Source organism: Pungitius pungitius, chromosome 15 (genome assembly GCF_949316345.1).
Source record: "Pungitius pungitius chromosome 15, fPunPun2.1, whole genome shotgun sequence".
NCBI classification, from domain to species: domain Eukaryota; kingdom Metazoa; phylum Chordata; class Actinopteri; order Perciformes; family Gasterosteidae; genus Pungitius; species Pungitius pungitius.
Genome location: NC_084914.1, coordinates 1,613,968 through 1,636,116, shown reverse-complemented (window position 1 = coordinate 1,636,116; position 22,149 = coordinate 1,613,968). Strand labels below are relative to the sequence as shown.

General features: G+C 42.3%; 2 protein-coding genes across 3 annotated transcripts; one reads left to right on the top strand and one right to left on the bottom strand.

The window, feature by feature from the left end:
• The first annotated feature begins 1 nt into the window (after window position 1).
• Window positions 2-7,201, top strand: LOC119209035 (CYFIP-related Rac1 interactor B-like). 2 transcript variants are annotated; one of them, XM_037457969.2, is made up of 11 exons: window positions 2-158; window positions 2,363-2,436; window positions 2,573-2,694; window positions 3,113-3,218; window positions 3,442-3,578; window positions 3,660-3,737; window positions 3,828-3,944; window positions 4,388-4,467; window positions 4,566-4,692; window positions 4,801-4,871; window positions 4,985-7,200. In XM_037457969.2, exons 2-11 carry the CDS (start codon window positions 2,364-2,366, stop codon window positions 5,052-5,054), a joined length of 981 nt encoding a protein of 326 aa, XP_037313866.1. In that variant the 5' UTR covers window positions 2-158; window position 2,363; the 3' UTR covers window positions 5,055-7,200. The 2 variants fall into 2 exon arrangements, with proteins under 2 accessions (XP_037313866.1, XP_037313865.1); XM_037457968.2 differs by having other exon boundaries at window positions 10-158; window positions 2,326-2,436; window positions 4,985-7,201.
• A 4,723-nt stretch (window positions 7,202-11,924) lies between these two features.
• Window positions 11,925-13,444, bottom strand: LOC119209059 (aryl-hydrocarbon-interacting protein-like 1). The gene is made up of 3 exons (XM_062557833.1): window positions 13,411-13,444; window positions 12,639-12,947; window positions 11,925-12,542 (listed from the first exon to the last, which is right to left on the bottom strand). Exons 1-3 carry the CDS (start codon window positions 13,442-13,444, stop codon window positions 12,286-12,288), a joined length of 600 nt encoding a protein of 199 aa, XP_062413817.1. The 3' UTR covers window positions 11,925-12,285.
• Between the last annotated feature and the right edge of the window lie 8,705 nt (window positions 13,445-22,149).

Below are 22,149 nucleotides of genomic sequence, written 5' to 3'. Positions count from 1 at the left end.
ACCACTCCTTTTATGGTTAACGCAGCGGCGCGCGGCCGCTTTTCCGGGTTCACGCTCGCGCGGCGTGAAGGAAGGAGGCGGGAGACACGCGCACACCGGAGCACCGACGCACACACGCAGGGTATCGATCCGAGGATATCGATCGGCGATCAGTGAAGGTGAGGAGGGGGGGGTGGGGGTGGGGGTTCTGGTGGCTCGGGGGGGGGGCGGGTTCTCTTCGGGTGGATCCTGGTCTCGGATCAGACATGTCAGGTCCTGCAGACTCAGGAACCAGAGCCAGACTCCAGGCGTCCACTCGTCCTTCCTCTATCAGAACAACAATAGCAACAGTAATAACAACAATAACAGTAATAACAACAACAATAATAAGACTATTGGTTTTGAGTCTCAGGGCGATCAGAGGGTTCGATCCTCTCCCGGAAGGTGTGTGACGTCACGCCGCGTCTGTGAATAAACTACAACACCTTACACACCCGAGTACATCTGCGAGGTACTTGTACTGCAAACTTTATAGACTGTACTTCCATTACTCAGTAAGCTAACTTATTACTTAAGCAAAGTATTCACAAAGGTGGGAAGTATAAGTACATTTTGAGGTACTTGTTTCCATTTCCTGCTGTTTCTCAGAGTAAACATAGTACTTTATACCGCATTCTTCTGCATCTTTTTCACGTTACAGATTCAGATTATTAATCAGTTAATACAAGATAATCTATTAATAAGAGACATCAATCAATGATGCTTCAATACATGAACTATTGAAAGTATATTAATATGCAGGATAAATATTCCTACACTGATACTTTCACTTTAGTACTGTGTAAAACTACAGCAATTGTTCCTGTAATAATGTAATAATGTACAAGAAACTGAGTCTAAAACAAAGTACAGAAAGTGAAAGAGGTTCTTTCAAAGTAGTGTAACTACTGCATGATGTGAAGTAAAAGTACAATATCCTCTCATGTTCTTGTACTTTAAAGTATGACTGAATATCAGATAAAACCAAACAAGTATGTCGACTTTTTTATTACCAATAGCTGTTAATAATAGTTGTAGTAATAATAGTAATATGACATCAGGACCACAGAGAGCCTTCACCTCAGACACACCTCTTCAGACTCAACCTCCACTAAAACACTAACACACCGTAGACCTTAAACTGGACTTATAATGGTTCTTATCTATAACTAGTCGGCTTATTTGATGAAATTACACTTTGTTTCTTGTTCTTCTGGGTTTGTTTCCTTCTGGTTGAAATGCTCTTATTGTAGGTCGCTTTGGATAAAAGCCTCGGATAAATGACATGTGATGGAATGTAATGTAATAATAACATACATACATAAAACCAGTTAAATGCACTATAAGCCATCAACTCATAACACAGAGTAGAGTTTGTATTAAGCCATGAAGTTATCATTGTATCAATACTAATTTGATTATTATATTCATAGTTATATATAGGCATATGTATACTAATATTGTTTTTCTCTTCTTCTCGTTCTACTTCTGAACTCAAAGCTCAAACATTTGATCTTTTGATTTCTGGCTTCCTGGCAGCTTTTCACTTTGTTAAATTGTTAATATCATAGTAAGAAAATTTGAATCTCTGTAAAGCTCACAGAAAATGACCTAAAACATGATTTAGTTTGTGTTTGAGGCCTGAAATACTTCTCGTCTGGGTAGTTTTTACTGTGGAGTATTTCCTCTCTGCGTATTATTCGGCGCTTCGCTTTACTTCCTCTGTTTCCAATTTGGGCCAAACTTTCAGACACTTCATCACTTCCTCTTTCCTGAGCTCGTGTCTGAGAATGAAAGAGAGCAGGAGGCGGAGCTTTGACTTTAACATCACGGTCGGATCGATTGAAGGCTGTCAGTCGGATCACGCTAGCAGGCAGGTCAAAGGTCAGCCTGTGGTCCTCATGGCGCTGTCCCCCTGTCGATTCTACACATCTTAAATAACACAAAGAGTTGACTCTCCTTTAAACGGTCCTCCTCCTCTTCTTCTTTCTGCTCTTCTTCTCAACCTTCACCTACCTCACGTTTACTTCCTGTTGTCCGTGCTATAAAGATCTCACAACGCCTCCAAATACAGCTCTGCAGGGTCTGCAGTGGTAGAGGACACGCCCACACAGCGACACGCCCACTATATGACACGCCCACCACATGACACGCCCACGGTGTGACACGCCCCCTCGAGACAGTGTCCGTTCAGTCAAAGAGCCATATGGGAAAAAAATCTATTAGATGTAGAAAATACGTGGACAAAATATTGAATTGTTTGGAAATATATCGATTTTTACAATATATGAACAAATGCGTTTAAAGACGACTCTCCACTAAAGAGCTGCTCTGTGGGTCGCAGCATGGGGAACCTGATCAAGGTGCTGACCAGAGACATCGACAACAACGGGGGCAACTTCTTCCTGGACTTTGAGAGTGAGACACGCACACACACACACACACACACACACAGACACGCACACACACACACACATACACACAGACACACACACACACACACAAGCTCGCACGCGCATCGGCCGAGCCGCGATTGACCTTTGACCCCCCGTAGACGCCCAGCCCTCGCAGTCGGAGACGGCGGTGTGGGAGGAGGTGAACCAGACGCTGACGGAGGCCCGGCTGGTCCTGGACCACCTGCAGGCCTACAAAGGAGCAGGGGAGGAGATACGACAGGTACTTGTACCTCGGTTACAGTTTAAAACACCTGCTATCAATCAATCTATCAATCAATAGGTAATTAATAGACACTAAACATTTACTGGTTGCATTTAGTAATGTTTCCTGTGTGAAAGTCGTACATTTGACAAAGTATTTTTACATTGTGGTAAAGTACCGTCTCTACAGTACTATTTATTTACAGTAACAGAGTGTGTGTGTGTCCGTGTGTGTGTGTGTGTCCGTGTGTGTGTGTCCGTGTGTGTGTGTGTGTGTGTCTGTGTGTGTGTGTCCGTGTGTGTGTGTCCGTGTGTGTGTGTGTCCGTGTGTGTGTGTCCGTGTGTGTGTGTGTCCGTGTGTGTGTGTCCGTGTGTGTGTGTGTGTGTGTCTGTGTGTGTGTGTCCGTGTGTGTGTGTGTCCGTGTGTGTGTCTCCAGGCCATCCAGAGCCCCGGGGTGGAGGGCGTCCAGGAGAAGGCCTGGTCCGCTGTGGTTCCTCTGGTCGGTAAACTCAAAACCTTCTACCAGTTCTCCCAGAAACTCGGTAAGAGCCAAAAACTACGTTTCCCTTGGAAACGACTTCCTGTTGTAGTTCAGAGGATCTAAAGACGATGTTGTTACGATGGACCTGAAGGACCAACGTCACACCAGCTTCTCCTCCAGGAGGTCCCTCGGGTGTCATGATGGCTCCTTCAGGGCGGGTCTCCTCCTGCTGATGCGGTGTCTCTTGTCTCCTCCTTGTCTCGTCCCCTCTCAACCCCCCCCAGAGTCCAGTCTGCGGTGCCTCATGGACGTCCTCACCACCTCCACCCTGACTCCCACTCAGCATCTGGAGCAGAAACAAGCTCTGGCCCGTCAGTTCGCTCACATCCTTCACTTCACGCTGCGCTTCGACGAGCTCAAGGTCTGCTCACCTCCTCCTGCACCTCCTGCACCTCCTGCACCTCCTGCGCCGCCCCTATAACTCCCCTTGTCTCTGTTCCAGATGACCAACCCGGCCATCCAGAATGACTTCAGCTATTATCGGAGAACCATCAGCCGCATGCGAATCAACAACCTTTCTGTGAGAGGAAAGAATTGACGGGTCCATTTTCTCTTTGATGTGTCACCAAGTTTTGAAACGTGTCTTTGAAACCTCGCCCCCCCCCTGCAGGCCGACTCGGGGAATGAGGTCAACAACGAGCTGGCCAATCGGATGTCTCTGTTTTACGCCAGCGCCACGCCGATGCTGAAGACCCTCAGCGACGCCACGTCAAAGTTCGTCTCTGATGTGAGTTTTATTTATGTTTATATTATATTTATGTTTATATTATTGTTATGTTTACGTTTGGATTTATGTTTATATTTATTTTAATATTGACATTTATGTTGATATTCTGGCTTATTTTTACATTTAGGTTTATGCATCAGTCATTTTTATTATGTTATTATGTGTACTTTGTCCTGAAAATATTTAATAGAAATAAATACAATAATAATAATAAATAAAGTAAGTAAGTAAAAAGGACGCTGCGTTAAGACCTCCTAATAATACACGACACAGACTTCCAATTCAATCATTATCTGATTTTACTGATTCATATTTTACACATAAAGCTTAAGATCATAATGTAAACGTATCACTCAACAATATACATTTAATAATGACAATAAATAAATAAAACAAACCTTATTGTGTAAACTGAATAAAACTTTATTGTCCCTTTGGTCCAGAATCCAGACGTCCCGATAGAAAACACCACCGACTGTCTGAGCACCATGGCCAGCGTGTGCAAAGTGATGCTGGAAACGCCGTGAGTCCGACACGCCCCCTGAACGCATCATCACATGTGTGTGTGTGTGTGTGTGGTATTGTGTGTGTGTGTGACTGTGTGTGTGTGTGTGTGTGCAGGGAGTACCGCAGCCGCTTCGCCAGCGAGGAGACGGTGTTGTTCTGCCTCCGCGTGATGGTCGGCGTCATCATCCTGTACGACCACGTGCACCCAGCTGGAGCCTTCGTCAAGACCAGCAACATAGACGTAGGACGCACACACACACACACACACACACACACACACACACACACTCACACACACATCTGGAGATTGTTATTACATATATAAATGTGTGTGTTTGTATATTTCCAGATGAAAGGCTGCATCAGGGTCCTGAAGGAGCAGCCGCCCAGCAGTGTGGAGGGATTACTCAACGCTCTCAGGTCTGATTGTCCTCAAACGCACCACGGACACAAACCCACAGGACAGAAATCTTAAGCATTAATATCATTCTCACTGTAATAGTCTTCATGTTTTGTTGATCTTGTGCCTGCAGGTATACGACCAAACACCTGAACGACGAGGCCACCTCCAAGCAGATCAAAAACATGCTGCAGCCCAATTAACTCACACAGACACAAGTATCGTGGTCCAAATTTCAAAAAGAACTACTGAACAAATGTTTAATATTTTGTTGTTTTTTTACTCTCATTTTAAAAGTTTTTTTGTTGTTGTTGTTGTTGTTGTTTGATCCAAGAAAAAGATGATAAAATTAGTGCTGGAGCTGCGTTCACGTCCCCTCAGATTAATCAGGCCCGTGGATGTTCAGAAGTAAGAGTCCCTCACGTTGACTCGCGTTGGTCCTCGCAGCCTCGTTGAGGGTTCCCATGACGAGAAGATGAGCTCAACCCCCCCGAAGAGACGCACAGCTTCTGTTTAGCTGACTTCGTGTGGTGTAGTTCAGGTTCAATCGGCCGCCGCGTTAACTGCAGCATCCTGAGTGTTGAAAGCACCAACAGAAGCCTCCACGTTCACGTGTTCATTATGTAGTATCTTTTTAGTGAAGTAGCTGCGAGCCTCTTCCTGCCCGTCACCAGTTCACACGGTGACGGTTCAAAGCACAACGACTTAAGTCACTTCTGGCAAACACAAAGTAGCAGTTTTGGGGAAATGAGGTAAAGTGATCGGTAACATAGCAGCACTCAAAGTACCAAAGTAACTCATTACTCTGCGCCGTTGGTATTGATTGATTCATCTCACTTTTAATCATAATCCAGCCCAAAGTGGAAGAACATGCAGAACCAAGATGACCGTAAAAATGAAGGTTACTGAGAAGCGTCTTCAGGTGTTTCTAGAAGCCAGGAACTATCTCCTCCGGAGGAACCTGGTTCTCATTCCGTTCCTCGGGCTGCAGGTCCTACCTCACATTTCAATCACAAGTCGAGCTTCTCACGTTCAAATTTTTTTTCACATCTTTGGGAGTCGAGCTTAAAACAGTTTTCCTGTAGAATGACGCGAATAGACGTGAACTTCAATATGTTCAAATAAAATAAGTTCATTAAGTTTCAACCCTGGCTGAAGCTTTTGCTTCACTCAAACTCCACGAAAAAAAACAGCATTTTAAAAGTTGTTTTCTTGTCGTCTCGTGGAGGAACCTGACAAACTTCAATTCAAACTTTTCTTCATCTCTTATCTGTTTGTAGTTGTTGGTCAAAGCTAAATTGTTCATTGTGGGGTCTGCAGTTTGGTGTGAACTCAGGGATCGTAGAAGAAGTTCCTGGTGGTTTCTTCCTTGTTTCTGGATTCTCAGTCCTCACTTAGTTTTGGGGTCTTGGATGGTTCCCATAGCAACGCTGGTTGACAAACCAACCAGTCCGCTGTCGGTGTCCTCTCGGCCTCGTCTCCATCAGGTTCAAGTTTTATAGATCGATTTAGTTTTTACATTTATTATGAGACGCAAACAAAAGGGAAACCTTTTAGAAATGGAACGCAGCGTCTGCGATGTTTCTACCGGAAGAATCTATTCAGCGAGCCTCCTGAAACCAAAGCAGGAGTCTGCAGCTGGTCAGCGATCATCTCAACCCGGGTTGTGGTTCTGTTGATCCGGTACGGTAAAGAAAAGAGGACTCGTGTGTATTTAAGCTGGATGGATAATGTTTAACTCACTGTGACAGGTACGAAAATAAGAGAAAACCTCTGACTCATGAGCGGATGTGACTGGAAACCTTTTATTTTGCTTTGCCGTCGTCAGGGAAAGAACGGCATTAAATGTTCTCAAATCGTGTTTCTGTTGGCCAAATAAAGATTTTACATTTTTAAGAAAAATTGAGTTTATTTTTATTCTTTTTGCCAGTATTTTTAAAAAACTGTAATTAAATGTTTTCTGTCCGTATCGACGATGAATCTAAAGAACATGAGTCTGAGCATGAAACATCGGTTTGCTTTTGCTGATTGAGGAACCGTTTTTATTTTTAAATAGACTTGTTAGTTTCACTTCTGCTTTTTATGACTTTTATTCTGTGGTGTGTGTTCCTGCTGATTTCGCCTTCATTTCTCTTTATTTTGTAACTTTAATCGTAGTGAGATCTGAGGCTACAGTTGAACATGTTGAAGATCCCCATGTGAGCCAGTAGTCCTTAGACCAGCTGGCGGTTTGCAGCTTTGAGGTCAGAAGCTTCTGCTGTAACGCAATAAGAATAAAAGCTAAACCCAAAAGTCGTTTAAAGGAGTGAGTGTGTCCTCACAAACCAGGAGTAAATGGTACGGTCCTCACAAAGAAAGAACACACACACACACACACACACAGATCTCTCAACCCAGACTCTTACCCAAACCTGAACTCCTTAAAGCCGAGTTTTAACTCTCAGTGGATAGTTTGAGACAGTGAAGACTTGACTATCGTCACTTTCCATGAATGTCCTCACTTTGTAGGTAAAAGGCTGTGGGTCCTCACTATGTAGCAAATACAAGTATACCCACACATACAAAGCTCAATAGAATGCTATTTCGTGGCAGATTTTCTTTCCGGAAAATTGCAAACTTGCAAAGAATCTGAATACAGTGTGTGTGTGTGTGTGTGTGTGTGTGTGTGTGTTTGTTGAAGCACCTTACCTATGCTAAAGGAACCAGTAAAGGAAGCATTGTAGATGCAGATGTAGATAATTGCTCTTAAACAGCTTATTTGATGAAATGGCACTTTCTTGTTTCTTGTTCTTCTGAGTTTGCATCTTTACAATGTAATGTAGATCCTTTCCTATGGTAAAGGAGCTAAGATGCATTGAAGCATGGAAAGGACACTAACAGCTTGTATCATTAAGGACAGTTAATACTTCAGTGAGGAGCCTTCATGAGAAAAAAGGACTTTTAACGGCGCGTCGTACGGCTGCCTGTGGAGGTACTAAAAGTTGAGTCTGTTATTTTCATCACATCCGCCCTGTTGGGTTTAATCATCAGATGATCAACAGGTGAGTCTACTTCCTGTTATGTTAATGCCTCTTATCTCTTATCTCCAACCTTTTACTGCAGTTAAAAACAAGAACACCACAGATTGTGCTTTAAATATGTTACTTAAGAAGTATAAGTGATCAGCATCAAAGTATCCCTGAAGTAGTTAAGTAAAAGAACTCATGATGTAGAATAATGTGTCACACTATTATCAATATATATATAAATATATATGAATAATATAATTTGTTATTTCTATTTTTTAATAAATAATCTGTAAAGTACAGATCAAGGTTTGGTCTTAAACATAATTAAAATTTCAGAGTTTGGTCATCTGAAACCAAGACAGAAAACTTTATTACTCCTCAACTTTTCACAATAAAAGACCGAGGCAGATAATATTCACTCAAGACCATTTTGCATAAGAGAACATTCTTCTGAAAAAAACAAACATTTAATATGAATTAATATTGATATTTTCATTGCTGTATAATGAACTAAACCGCCATGATCACATGTACACGTATGCGCACACACGTGTGCTGCTGGCCATATAAGGTGCTCTGTTGCTAGGAGTCGAGTGTTACTTTGAGTATAGTACATGTTATTGTGATTTTGAACATCTACTCAGTACTGCACTTAAGTTATTGGCCCTTTTTCTAAAAACAGTTTGTATTGAGTCGCTCTGAGAAGTTGTGTTATTTACTAGATGTCATTGGACGCAGCACCAAGTTCCGCGAAGATCGACGTTTGTCTGCAGGTGCTGCAATCTGCAGGGTGGCCACTAGAGGCCCTCAAATACCACGAGACCGTTACAACAACTTATTGATTTTCTCCAAATCCAGACGTTTACTTTACTGGGCTCATCAATTTAAAACTTGACATGCCTCCTCCTCCTCCTCATCAACATCATCATCATCATCATCACTCTTAAATATGTGTTAATAACAAACAAAAGCTTTGTAAAAAGACAATATGTATATTTTGTGTTATTAAAGTGCATTTACTTATTACTATTATCTATTCATCACAACTGGTGGTTCTTTTGTTTGTGGGTCAATTCAACTTTATGAAACAAGACTCATATTAATGTATTCTTTATTGATGACGTGTAGAATTCAATACGTTCACATTTCAAGCTTACATACAGGTTGTCTTTCTGTGTTCCTTATGGATGGAACCAGTCACAAACTGGTATTATTTAGGGAGAAGGACAGTAAGTCACAGCTGGTTGCTTCCAGTAGTCACCAAACCTCTTCACACAAGCAGTGTGTTCAGGACTTTGTTTGGCGTTAAAAGTGACTCAATCACAGATTTGGGCAATCAATAGAGTCCACTCTTCACACGCTCCAACATTTACATTCAGCACAAAACGCAACAAAAGAAATACAAAATCTGGTAAAAAGAAAAAACAGTTATTAGCTAACTGTATTAACTACGGCTCCGTGGTTGTCTGAACCGGTGCGTGCTGTGAGAGCATCGGAAAGGAAATGGCGTAAATACATCCAACCTGACGACTTGCATGCGTTTCAGTCGCTTCTCTCCCCTTTTTCTGCAATCCCCTGTCTCCTAACAACTACTACTGGAGTTCCTCAGGGCTCCGTCCTGGGTCCCCTCCTCTTCTGATTCTACACCAACTCTCTTGGCTCCGTCATTCGCTCGCATGGTTTTTCCTATCACATCTATGCCGACGACACCCAACTTATTCTCTCCTTCCCCGACTCCGACACTCAAGTGGCGGCACGAAACTCTGCAGGTCTGACTGACGTCTCTCAGCGGAGGTCCACTCACCACCTGAAGATCAACCCCGACAACACCGAACTACTTTTCTTCCCTGGAAAAAACTCTCCCACTCAGGACCTGACTGTTAACCTCGGCAACACCGTGTTAACGCCCACTCTGACTGCCAGGAAACTCGGCGTGACACTTGACTCCGAACTCTCCCCGACTGCCAACCTCACAGCGACAACACGATCCTGTAGATACACGCTCTACAACATCAGGAGAATACGACTCAGAAAGCGGCGCAGGTACTGATTCAGGCTCTTGTCATCTCCCGCCTTGACTACTGTAACTCTCTCCTGGCAGGTCTCCCTGCTGCCGCCATTCGACCACTGCAGCTCATCCAGAATGCAGCAGCTCGACTGGTCTGAATGGAGCTCTCTGATGACATCAGGACCACAGAGAGCCTCTACATCTTCTGCCGAAAACTCAAGATACCTCTTTAGACTCTACCTCGACTAAAACACTAACAAATCGTAGCACTTAAATTGTACTTATAATGGCACTTTTCTATAACATGTTTTGAAACTGCTTATTTTATGTAAATTGTACTTTCTTGTTACTTGCTTTTCTGAGTTTGTATCTCTATGTGGAAATGCACTTATTGTAAGTCGCTTTGGATAAAAGCGTCAGCTAAATGACATGTAATGTAATGTAATATATAACTGATAGTCCGTAGTCTCTCTTTACAAAACACGCAACTCCCACTTAATGCAATCCATTTTATTTTATTTTTTATAACCCAAATCACCAATTACAATGTGGCTCAGAGGCTGTCTTGACGACAATTCGAAAAATACGGAACAAACCTAGTCCTGCATTGATTCAAAAAGGGACGCGCTATTTATTCTCAAATACGGGTCAATTCCGTATTTTAAGGGACGGGTGGTGACGCTCAGGTGACACTCACCTGTGTCATTTTTAACGCTTTTGTTCCGTTTAGTACTACGGCTGGTTTTAGTCCTTCATCCCCGACGCGGCAGGTTGAGCACCAGAAGTGAGCTACGTGGTTGACAAAACCACGTAGTTAAATAAGGGTGTTAAATAAGGGAACTGTTTTACTGCAGAGGAAAGAAGTTCCAGCAACTCCAAATTAAATAATAATTGCAAAAAGGAAATAAAAGCATTCATGAAATAAAAACGTTTTGAGACTAGGTTTAACAAAATGAAACGCTAAGATAAAACAAATCCCCCAAAAATTGGAATATTATTATTAAAATATAAAATTATTTGATTATTTTTTCAGAACATTACAACTCCACTGGATCACTCAAGAGACAACTTTCTCATATTCTTGGGAATTTTACAGAAAACAAGATATTTACATGTACAGATATAAACAGTTCCTGCATCCCCTTAGTTGATATCATTATATTTGTAACAATTATCTTTTTCTTTTCTTTTATTTTGTAGGTTTTCATATTTCAATTTTTCCTGGTAACTTAGCAGAAAACCAGATGCAAAGAACACACGTTTCTGCCTTTTCTTATTTTATACCATTATCTGTGTACTGATTGTTATTTAAAAAAAAAATAATAATAATCTTTTGATTGTTTTTATGAAAATTCTTTTGAAAACGTTTTTGAAAATGTTTTTAGTGATAACCTGCAATCCCACTGGTGCCCACAAAAGATGACTTTTTCTTGGGAACAGTTAATGCTTGAAAAGTTTTTTGACTATATTTTTGAATATATGTATATATATACATAAAATTAAATACTTTTTTTAAATACTTTTTGTGACGATCTATTATTCCAATGGTTCCTTCAAAAGATAAAAAAAGAAATTTTTCTTTTTTTAAAAAAGATATGTGGCAACAGATTTCATCCTTCACTTATTTCTTTGCATCATTTTTCTAACATAATAGATTTTCTTTGTGAACATCCAGCAACTTCTGGTGCTGTATTTAAACAAGCTGTGTCGTTTACTCACTGTTACAGTTAGTAAAGTCCTGTCTGATCCGGTCTTCTGATGTCTAACTGAAGACCATGCAGCGATAATCTACCACAGAAGATGCTTGTAACTGTCACCGTGTTGCTCCTGTGAGAAAGGCTCTGCAGAAAGCCACACAGCATCTGCTGCAGGAGAGGAAGTGGTGATGGGCTGTGAGCAGCTTGTTATGAGAGCTAATAACCAGGAGCTGTGGTTTGTTTCTGTGTTTCCACTGCAGAAAGAAGTGAGACGTGGCTGAAGGAAACAGTACAGTAACATCACGTCTGTGTGTTTTTATTCATTTCATAACGTGTTCAATACATGAAGAAACAAACTGAAGCAGAAAGCACAACGACCACAAATAGACTTCATCAATTTTACGTATAAAACCATCACTTGAGGATCCCAACAAACAGATAATCAACCTTCCTTTGAAGGAAAATCAGACTATTTAACAGATAGCTGATGATTCAGCATCATGTTCCATCATTATACAAGATGTTTAAGTAGAAATACTGTAATTAACAGTAGAAATAATGACAGCAAATTACAGTAAATGTCAATAGAATACACAGGTGTATGTATTCATACCTTTAGGATGGTGGTGTTTAACATCTGAACATAAGCATCACCTGGAAGCAGATGTTAATGACTGCTGATCAAAGGGACTAACGGATGGAGGTGAAGAGGAGAGAAGTCCTACATGTGAGCAGTGTTCCTGAGGACCATCACCAGAGAGACTCCACAGCAGAACACCAGGCTCTTCACTACCAGTCCCACGTAGAGCCGGCACAGCAGCTTCACCTGGTACGGAGACGGGCCTGGAGCTGATGGAGGAGATGATGGAGGAGCTGACGGAGGAGATGATGGAAGAGCTGATGGAGGAGATGATGGAAGAGCTGATGGAGGAGCTGATGGAAGAGCTGATGGAGGAGCTGATGAAGGAACTCTGACCTCTGAAAGAGAAAAGCAGGGACTGGTTTGTCAGTGAGAAGCATCCTCTGCTCTCTTCACAGCTGCGTCTCCACATGAAGATCATGACCCCTCGTCACCTTGCTCGGTCTGGGCCTCCACCGTTCCCCCCTCGTGGTGAACGCAGCAGCGGTATCGATAGCGGCTGTTCTCCTGCTGATGGACCAGCAAGATGGCGGCGGTGCGTCCGGACTCTGTGAGCTCCAGCTGCTCTGCCTCAGCAGGGAGCATCTCCACCAGAGGACCGTTCTCCTTCTGTCTTTTCCAGGAGAACCGGACCAGAGGAGGAAACATGGAGGAGGCCAGACACAGCAGGGAGCTCCTCCCCTCCAGGTTGGCGCTGGATGCTGCTGGGTACACGCTCACCACGGGCTTCACCACCCCCTCACCTGAAGAGAGACGGCAGCAACAACCCGCCAAATACACAATGTGACGTAACATACAATAATACATGATAGTGTAAAATAACATACAACAATACATGATAGTGTAAAATAACATACAATAATACATGATAGTGTAACATAACATACAACAATACATTATAGTGTAATGTAATGTAACATCATGTGATATAATACAATATAATGTTACATTACATTACATGTCATTTAGCTGATGCTTGTATTCAAACTTTTCATTAAATAAGCCGATGTAAAACTTATAGAAAAGAACCATTATAAGTCCAGTTTAAGGTCTACAGTGTGTTAGTGTTTATATATATATATACTGTATATACTTAAAGTAATCAGTGGCGGCTGGTCCATAGAGGGCAATGGGGACCCATCTTCGGCCCAAAAAAATTATAAATACGATCCCTCTGTGGAGACTTCTAGCTAGCTAGTTAGCTACGCGCTAACGCAGTATATTCGCGCACCACGCCCATGATTTCACAGCATTAAAGTTAACATCGCTATCACAGGACTGCTGTGAGGACGCAAAACCAGGACGTGGATGAAAACAGGGACATTTTACACACTGATCAGTTCATAGGTGCATCTCAAAATATACATATACATGTTCTAATAGATTTAATATTAATATATTTACATTGTAATATTATTATTAATAATAATAATAATTTTATTATATATTTTATATATATACATTATTTATCATTTAATATAATACATTTATTGTATGATATTTATATTGCATATTCGTAATAATTACGATATAGTTATCATATTCTGAATATATATATATTTATATGTGAGAATTGCATACAACCGGAGCATCTGTGTGGCATCCCCACTTAGGGTTTTTAATGGTCTGGTCCAAACCTAAAATGATTTTGACACCGCTGATATAATGTAACCTAATGGTAATATATAATAATGTGATATAACATAAAATAATACGATATGATATAAGACAAAATAATATCATTTAATGTAATCTAATGCAATAATACGTAATATAATGATGTGATATTTATTTTAATAAAATGTGATATATTATGTTATACAATATATTATGTTTATATTGACATCTTGTCTGCAGCAGGTGCAAACTGAGATGAGCTGATTAGAGCAGTTTTTCTACCGTGTGACGGAATGTGTTTTGTTGTTTATTTAGTTACGCTTTCAATGTGTGAAATAAAAACCAGGCAAAAAGGAATTAAGATCTCCTGTCATTCGCAAGGAAATCAGTGTGTCTGCAGCACAATTGTGGCTTAAAAATGTGCGTCATTGAAGGAACGAATAAGTTTACATTACATTATATAACATAAAGAATAGAAAATAATAATAATAAAACAATGACTAAATACTGACTGACTCATTAACACAGCAGAGTTCACTACACACAGAATCACAGAATGTGTTCACCTGAATTCTATTATGATAAATATTACATTACAGCAAAATATAACATACATTTTAGTATTTTGTACCCAATTAATATAACAAGTACAGCTATATCAAATAATATCTTAGTCAAAACAGCTGTAGCAGCTAACAGAAAGCCAACAAACAACTGAACTGGAGATTTGTCTTTTCTTAAAATACAATTTTCATTTCAGTTACAAATACATTCAATTAAATAATATGTATTTAGTCACCCTACAATTTACTCTTATTACAAATAATAGTAAAATATCTCCAGCTAATAGATCGATATAGCATGATTTAAAATATCAATGGTAAGATTTAAAAAAGTATTTACTATTCTGATCATAGAGTTTATATATTATTATCAGTATATAAAGTTATACATTTACAGATCAAAACAAAATACTTTAAGGTGAAGCTCAATAACTTAAAGGATCAGATAATGTATATTTTAAACACATTTCAATGTTTACATTTTTCTTCCTAAATCAGTTTAATCTCCTGCACAAATAAAGAATAATTTGAGTAGTTGAGTGGTTTTTAACATTTTTGATGCACAGCAGCTGCATGGGATCAATAATTATCTACTAATGATGAAAACATGAATATGTGAAGGCTGGAGCATTTGTGAACTCATTAAAATCGCGTTGTTAACTAGTTTATTGAGGAAGGAATTAAATGTTTACTCTTACCTGTTACGTACAGTTTGGTCCCAGAGTCAAAGATGTAGTAATCAATATATCTATTCCACAGTGAAACAGAGCAGGACAAAAACCTTCTGAGGAACGAGTCGATGAGCCGAAGTCACATTTCAGCTCCAGGAGGACATTCCAGAACAGTTTCTTTCAATTTCTTCAGTTTCTTAAGAAAATGGCATATTAAATTTACAAATTTACAAGGCATAAAATAAAATATATAAGGACAGGGGCTTGGGGGCATATAGAATAAACAATTCAGGAGGGAGTGACCGGTAGGATGTCCGAGTCAGTCAGGGGGGGCCCCGGGCTCTGTTGATGAGCCCGACTGCCGAAGGAGGCACAAACAGTTCATGTCCGGGGGTGGGAGGGGTCGGCTAGAATCTTTCTGGTCCGCTTCAAAGTCCTGGAAGCGAACAAGTCCTGGAGAGACGGCAGATTGCAGCCAATCACCCTCTCTGCAGAGCGGATGACACGCTGCAGCCTGCCCTTGGTCTTGGCAGTGGCTGCAGCGTACCACACGGTGATGGAGGAGCAGAGGATGGACTCCATGATGGCCGTGTAGAAGTGACCCATCATCTTCTTTGGCAAGTTGAATTTCTTCAGCTGCCTCAGGAAGAACATCCTCTGCTGAGCCTTCTTGGTGATTTAGCTGATGTTCAGCTCCCACTTGAGGTCCTGGGTGATGATGGAGCCCAGGAAACGGAAGGAATCCACAATGGTGACGGGGGAGTCACACAGGGTGAGGGGGGAAGGTGGGGCTGCGTTCTTCCTGAAGTCCACAACCATCTCCACTGTCTTCAGGGCGTTGAGCTCCAGGTTGTTCTGGCTGCACCACGTCACCAGGTGGTCAGATTCCCACCTGTAGGCGGACTCATCCCCACCAGAGATCAGTCCGATAAGGTCGGTGTCATCAGCAAACCTCAGGAGGTTGACGGACTGGTGACTGGAGGAGCAGCTGTTGGTGTACAGGGAGAAGAGCAGAGGTGAGAGAACGCCCTTGGGGGGAACCGGTGGTCTGAGAGGCAGAGACATGTTTCCCCAGCTTGGATGGAAAAGTTGAGTGAAGTAGCCCCTGCGTTACTCCAGCGCTGGGGGGAGCGTGGTTGTCTTCCAATCAGAGGGTTGTTGGTTTGATCCCAGGTCCGGCTAACCTGCATGTCTATGTGTCCTTGAGCAGGACACCTAATCCCAGCATTGCTCCTGTAGCTGCAATTTCAGTGTGTGAATGTTAGTTACTGATGGGCAGGTGCCACTGTGTATGGTGGGTCCATCAGTGTGTGAATGGGTGTGAATGGGTGAATGATGTCATGTAGTGTTAAAGCGCTTTGAGTGGTCAGAAGACTAGAAAAGTGCTGTCCAAATCCACAGAGGAAAGCAAATCATGTTATTGATAAAAATCAATATGTATGGTTAACACAAAAACACGTGATGCTGACAGTGATAATATCCACGTTACCTTGTTCAGTGAGCCACAGTGGGAGGATGGACTGCAGTTCCGCTGCGCTGTTTGGTTACGAGGTGGAGGAGCAGGTGGTGTGAGGTGGAGGAGCAGGTGGTGTGAGGTCCACTTTTAGAGTCAACTGAAAAAGGAATAAATACAGTAGTATACCGCAACTTTAAACAGTTTGCTGTAAAAAAAAAATCTGCCAACCAGTGCCTGCTGTATTTTACTGTATTCAACTGTATCAAGGAAAACAGTATATTACTATTGAGAATTTCTTGTAATTTTACAGCAATTTGTTACGGTGCAAGTTACTGTATAATGTATTACAGTATGTTACTCTAGGACAGTGATGTCAAACTCATTTTAGGTTTGGGCCAGATACTACCCACTTTGATCCCAAGTAGGCCAGACCATTAAAAATCATAGGGGGTGGTACGCGCCGACGGTCGACAGGGGGGACACAGTCATTTACAAGCGGGCTCTGCTGCCTGGATCAACGGCGGCGTCGAAAAGGTTGCAGGGCCACCGCCACACTTTTTTGGCAAAGTTTGCCAAAGTCATTCAGCAGGCAGCACTAGACCCCCTGTCGGGGGAATAAGTGTTTTTGTGTGGTAATGTTATGGTATATGACAGAATGTTACCATTTATTTACAAAAGTGTATTACAATCAAATAATTTTGCATTTAATTCCACACAAATAAAAGCCAAGAAAACTCATTTAATACATAACTGTTCAAGGTAAATATTTCAGGGACATTTGTGTCCAAGAAAATAACGAGCAGCGTTGGACGGGTCCTCGCTACTCACAAAGTCAGTGGTCGTTAACCACGTGGAGAAACGCCAGGAACGCCGCTTTGCAAACTTTATCTTTGACATTATCACGGTCTTAGGCCTTTTATGTCAACATATAACCAGGAGCTTCTAATGTACCATTAAAAATTAAAGCCTCTCAGAATATCGTAGATGAGCCAATTTCCTTCAATATCTCAATCACCAGACTACATTTTGTTATTTTCAGATTAGGTTTAAAAGAAAACAATCAATACTTTCTGTCACGTAACGGCTGATTCAGGTATGCACAGGGAGGACTCAGACGCAGGGTTTGCTAACGAAAGGCTCTTTACTTGAATTCTGAATAACGCCAACAGGAATAAAAAAAACAAACACATGCAACATGCAACAATATGCAATGACGCAACAGGGGACACTGGGCACAGGGCTTAAATACACTGGGGAGGTGCAGGTGATTGGACACAGGTGGAAACAATCAAACACGGCAGACAATCACAGGACAAGGCAGGAAGTGAAGCTAACCCCAGGGACACAAGAACATGACACAGGAACTGCGTCGGGCCCTCCGCGACCAGGCTTGAGGGTCTCGGGGGGGGGCGACTGGAACGGTGGCCGGGCTTCGGCTGCGTGGCGAGGGGCGCCGGATGGCGTGGTGGCTATGGCTGCGTGGCGAGGGGCGCAACCCCTAACCCCCCCCCCCCCCCCCCCCCTCCTTAAGGGCCGGATTCCAGACGTCCCCCAAAACCCCAAAAGGCGAGGGGGAAAGGACCAGGGGACGTGAGGGAAGGGGCATGATCAGGCCTCGTGGAACCGGAACTGGAGACAGGACGGGCAGAGACGGGGGTCGTGGGGTTGGAGACCTGGCTGGGGACGGGACGGGCAGTGACGGGCGTCGTGGAGACGGGCGGACCCGGGCGTCTAAGGGCGGAGACGGGCGGGGACGGGCGGAGAAGGGCGGAGACGGGCGGAGACGGGCGTCTTGGGGCCGGGACGGGCGGAGACATTACATTACATATCATTTAGCTGACGCTTTTATCCAAAGCGACTTACAATAAGTGCATTTCCACATAGAGATACAAACTCAGAAAAACAAGTAACAAGAAAGTACAATTTTCATCAAATAAGCAATTTCAAAACATGTTACAGAAAAGTGCCATTATAAGTACAATTTAAGTGCTACGATTTGTTAAACAATGAGTTATCAGCACCATTCTAAAATATCAAGGGCACATTGAACCAATATTGATTCACGGAAGGTTTCGTGACAATCAATCTCAGCGTTTAGGAGAAATTGCCAAAAATGTGTTTTTCACAAAATACAAAAGGGCGGAAAATCTAGTTAGGCGCATTTGCATACCATGATTGACTTTTTTGTAGAGCATGTCGAAGAGGACCTGTGTGCCAATTTTTAATTAATTTTTAAGGCCGAAACTGGCCTAGTGTGGTCTTTTTTAAATTTCTAAAGGGCGACATTTCTTTATACACAAATGTGAGACCCACAAATTATAAAAAATGTTAACAGTCTGGATATCCATGCCAAATTTAACAACGTTTTGAATGATAAAGGCCCAAAAAAGACCCGTGGTTTGTGAGAATAATAATTCTTTGAAATACAATAGGTTCCTCTACGACTAGTCGTAGCGAGGACCCTAATTAGGACCCGGCTAAATTGAACTTACCCCACAGACATTTCAATATTTGGCTGTCAACATAAACACGTTAATCTATGCGATTAATGTGCTTTATCCAAAGACTTACAATAAGTGCATTTCAACCATAGAGATACAAACTCAGAAGAACAAGTAACAAGAAAGTAAGGAACAAGCAGCTTGATGCAGAGCGCAGTGTGTGGGTTGGGATGTAGGGTTTGACCATGTCCTGGATGTAGACTGGACCTGATCTATTCAAAGCATGATATGTGAGAGCCAATGTTTTGAACTGCATGCGGGCAGCCACTGGTAACCAGTGAAGAGAACGGAGAAGTGGAGTAGTGTGGGAGAATTTAGGAAGCTGCTGCATTCTGGATGAGCTGCAGAGGTGAAATCGAGCAGAGAGGCCTGCCAGGAGAGAGTTACAATGGTCAAGGAGATGACAAGAGCCTCAATCAGTACCTGCGCTGCCTTCTGAGTGAGAAGGGGTCGTATTCTCCTGATGTTGTAGAGCGTGGACCTACAGGATTGTGTTGTCGCTGTGATGTTGGGAGTCAGGGAGAGTTGGGAGTCAAGTGTCACACCGAAGTTCCTAGCAGTCAGAGTGGGTCTTACTACATAGTTGCTGAGTTGCCGAATGCAACAAAATATTTTAAAGTCTTATGGTACGTTCACACCGAATGCGTTGCAAACGCTCTAAACGTGCTGCAGGACTTGCGGGGCATCTTGGTGTCGATAGATGTTCTACCTGGTGGAATTCTATGTCCAAGATGATTAACTGTGTAGTTTTGTGTTTAAAATAACATTAACAATTAAACAACAGTGTCTAAAATACACGCTTTCTAAAGTGATTACTCATTACTTGTAAGATTTAGTCTTAAGAAGAAAAACATTCATTAACACACATCACTTTAGCCACATCCAGACAGTGAAACCGTCAACCTCGTCCTGCCTACCGACTCTCTCTCGCCCACCTGCAGCAGCAGCAACAGGTACATGCATTACAGGCCTGCCCACAACAAGGGCTCTGATTGGCTGATTCTTTCAGTCCCATTAACGACTACCAAAGTCTTTCAATACGATGCTGTTAAATTACGGTCTTCGGCTGTTATTGTAAATTGACAGCATCAACTTTTCAATTATGGCATTGAGTGTTTTAAGAGCAAGGGGTAAACATTTAACTATGTGTTACAGTTATGAAATACTGTGAGATAACGTTAGAAATCCACCAAATGTACAGGAATTTTGTAATCCTATAATAATAATAATAATAAGTACAATAATTCAGAGTGAAGTTTTCTGTTGAAATCTGTTTCAACATCTGATGTAAGAAATATGTCTTCAGAGCTTTTATGGTTGCTGTTGTCACAAGGTGTTGGCATTACATGAACCTTGTGAGGAAAGATAAGACTTTGTTGCTTAAACAGGATTTTAATCATGTTGAAACTGGTGAAGCTTGTTTTATTATAGATTTGTAATCATAAGGAGATCATTAAAAGTGACCAATTTATTTGCATTATTTTTTTTAATTGTTTTATTCTTGTGTCTCTGGTCCACAAGTTTGCTCTTTCTGAATGAAGCAACAACAAAGTGCAGGAATCTTTGAGGCACAAAGATGAATCGTGAGGTGTGTTTGTGGCTCAGCTGGTGGAGGAGCATCACCCTGAGATGTGGTTTTAGGTCCTTCTCAAACGCTTCCTGTTCTTCTGATGGTTTTTGTTCAGGCTGCAGGGAGCTTTGCTCACTGTGGAGAGCAAACAGGAGCAGTAGTAGGAGGCGGAATGAATGGGTTTAACTTTCTTTATCTCCAAATCACCGCCGTCCTCTTTATTCCCAGCTGTGAAATCATCTGCATGAGGATGATTGGAAATGGTTTTTTTGATACCATCTGTCGTGTAAAGAATCGGTGTGAATGTTTCCGCGTCTCTCTTCTGGTACCAGATTACATTACGATTGGAGCACTTGTCTGTGACTCGACAGCTGAAGGAAACTTTCCCACCAACACTCCTGGTCAACGTCAAGTCGTCCTGTGCTGCCATGGCAACCAGCGCTGCGGACAGACAGACAGGTGATGGAGGTGAGTCGGAGGCGGAGCTTGTCGGCTCCTGATTGGCTGCAAACACTCACCTGAACACAGGGCGCACAGAGCAGCAGCTGGGAGGGAAAGCATGGCGTGCATCGGTGTTTCCTCTGGTGAACCCGAGCAGAAGTGGAGCTCTGAAGCAGCAGGAGGACCAACGAGGACCAGCTGAGGGGAGAGAGGCAGGTCCTCACACCTCCCATCAGCCCTGCAGGAGACACCTCCATCCGCTCAGGTTCTTTCACTCTGTGACTCCGTTAAGGTCCTTCAATCATCATTTAACCATCGAGTCCCGGCAGGAACACACAGCTCGGTGTGTCTGTAGAAACTCTTTAACAAAAGAATGTGTTCAACCGTTTGATTTGTGAGACGTGAGCGATAGGATTGTAAGTCGATCCGGTTTGTTGGGTCGGGTTCTGGGAAGCGACGTACACGACTGAATCATATTATTTATGTGACAACCTTTTATCCCACTGGGTCCCTCAAAATATTTACCTGATAAATGGCAAAAAGAGGTTCTCTCTTTTCAAACACTTGATTTTTTGCATGCGCATCAGAAGTGAGAAAAATGTTGATATTCTTGGGGATAAAAGAACGGCTCTCTAGCCCCCCCCCATAAGTGCTTACTGTTTTCTGCCCAGTTTCACTGATTGACTTGACATTTTGCACACAGGTGCTCTTGGATAGGTTTTACAAAAAAGTCAATCATGGAATGCAAATGCACCTGCTGAATTTTTGAAACACGTTTTCCTCCTGAAAATGTCGTCAAAATTGGACTTAGGGTCTCCAAGTCCAATTTTGACGACATTTTCAGTGAATGATCTTTGGCTCAATGCCATCTACAGTTATTAATAGATTGTTGAGATCTCATTATTTCTCATGTTTTTATGGACCAATGAAGTCTGTAAGGGGTGAGGCTTAAAAGACCTTTAACTTTAACGTAACATTGCAGCAAAGCCAGTAGCTCAGTGGTAAGGTTCTGCTTAAGAGGCCGTGAACTTGGGACGATTCCTGGTTTCACTTCAATTTTTTCTCTTTCTGACCGCTGCCCCCCCCCCGACATGCAAGGAGAGGCGAAGGCCCGTTCAACGCTGCT

Bases quoted from the DNA above. Each gene is read 5' to 3' on its own strand.
- LOC119209035 (XM_037457968.2), top strand. From the start codon at position 2,364: ATGGGGAACCTGATCAAGGTGCTGACCAGAGACATCGACAACAACGGG. The intron at 4,468-4,565 runs GTGAGTCCGACA...GTGTGTGTGCAG, and splicing joins AAAGTGATGCTGGAAACGCC to GGAGTACCGCAGCCGCTTCG. The intron at 4,693-4,800 runs GTAGGACGCACA...GTATATTTCCAG, and splicing joins TCAAGACCAGCAACATAGAC to ATGAAAGGCTGCATCAGGGT.
- LOC119209059 (XM_062557833.1), bottom strand. From the start codon at position 13,444: ATGGGCGTGGTGCGCGAATATACTGCGTTAGCGC. The intron at 12,948-13,410 runs GTAGCTAACTAG...GTCTCTCTTCAG, and splicing joins CGAATATACTGCGTTAGCGC to GTGAGGGGGTGGTGAAGCCC. The intron at 12,543-12,638 runs GTGACGAGGGGT...TTTCTCTTTCAG, and splicing joins GGAGGCCCAGACCGAGCAAG to AGGTCAGAGTTCCTTCATCA.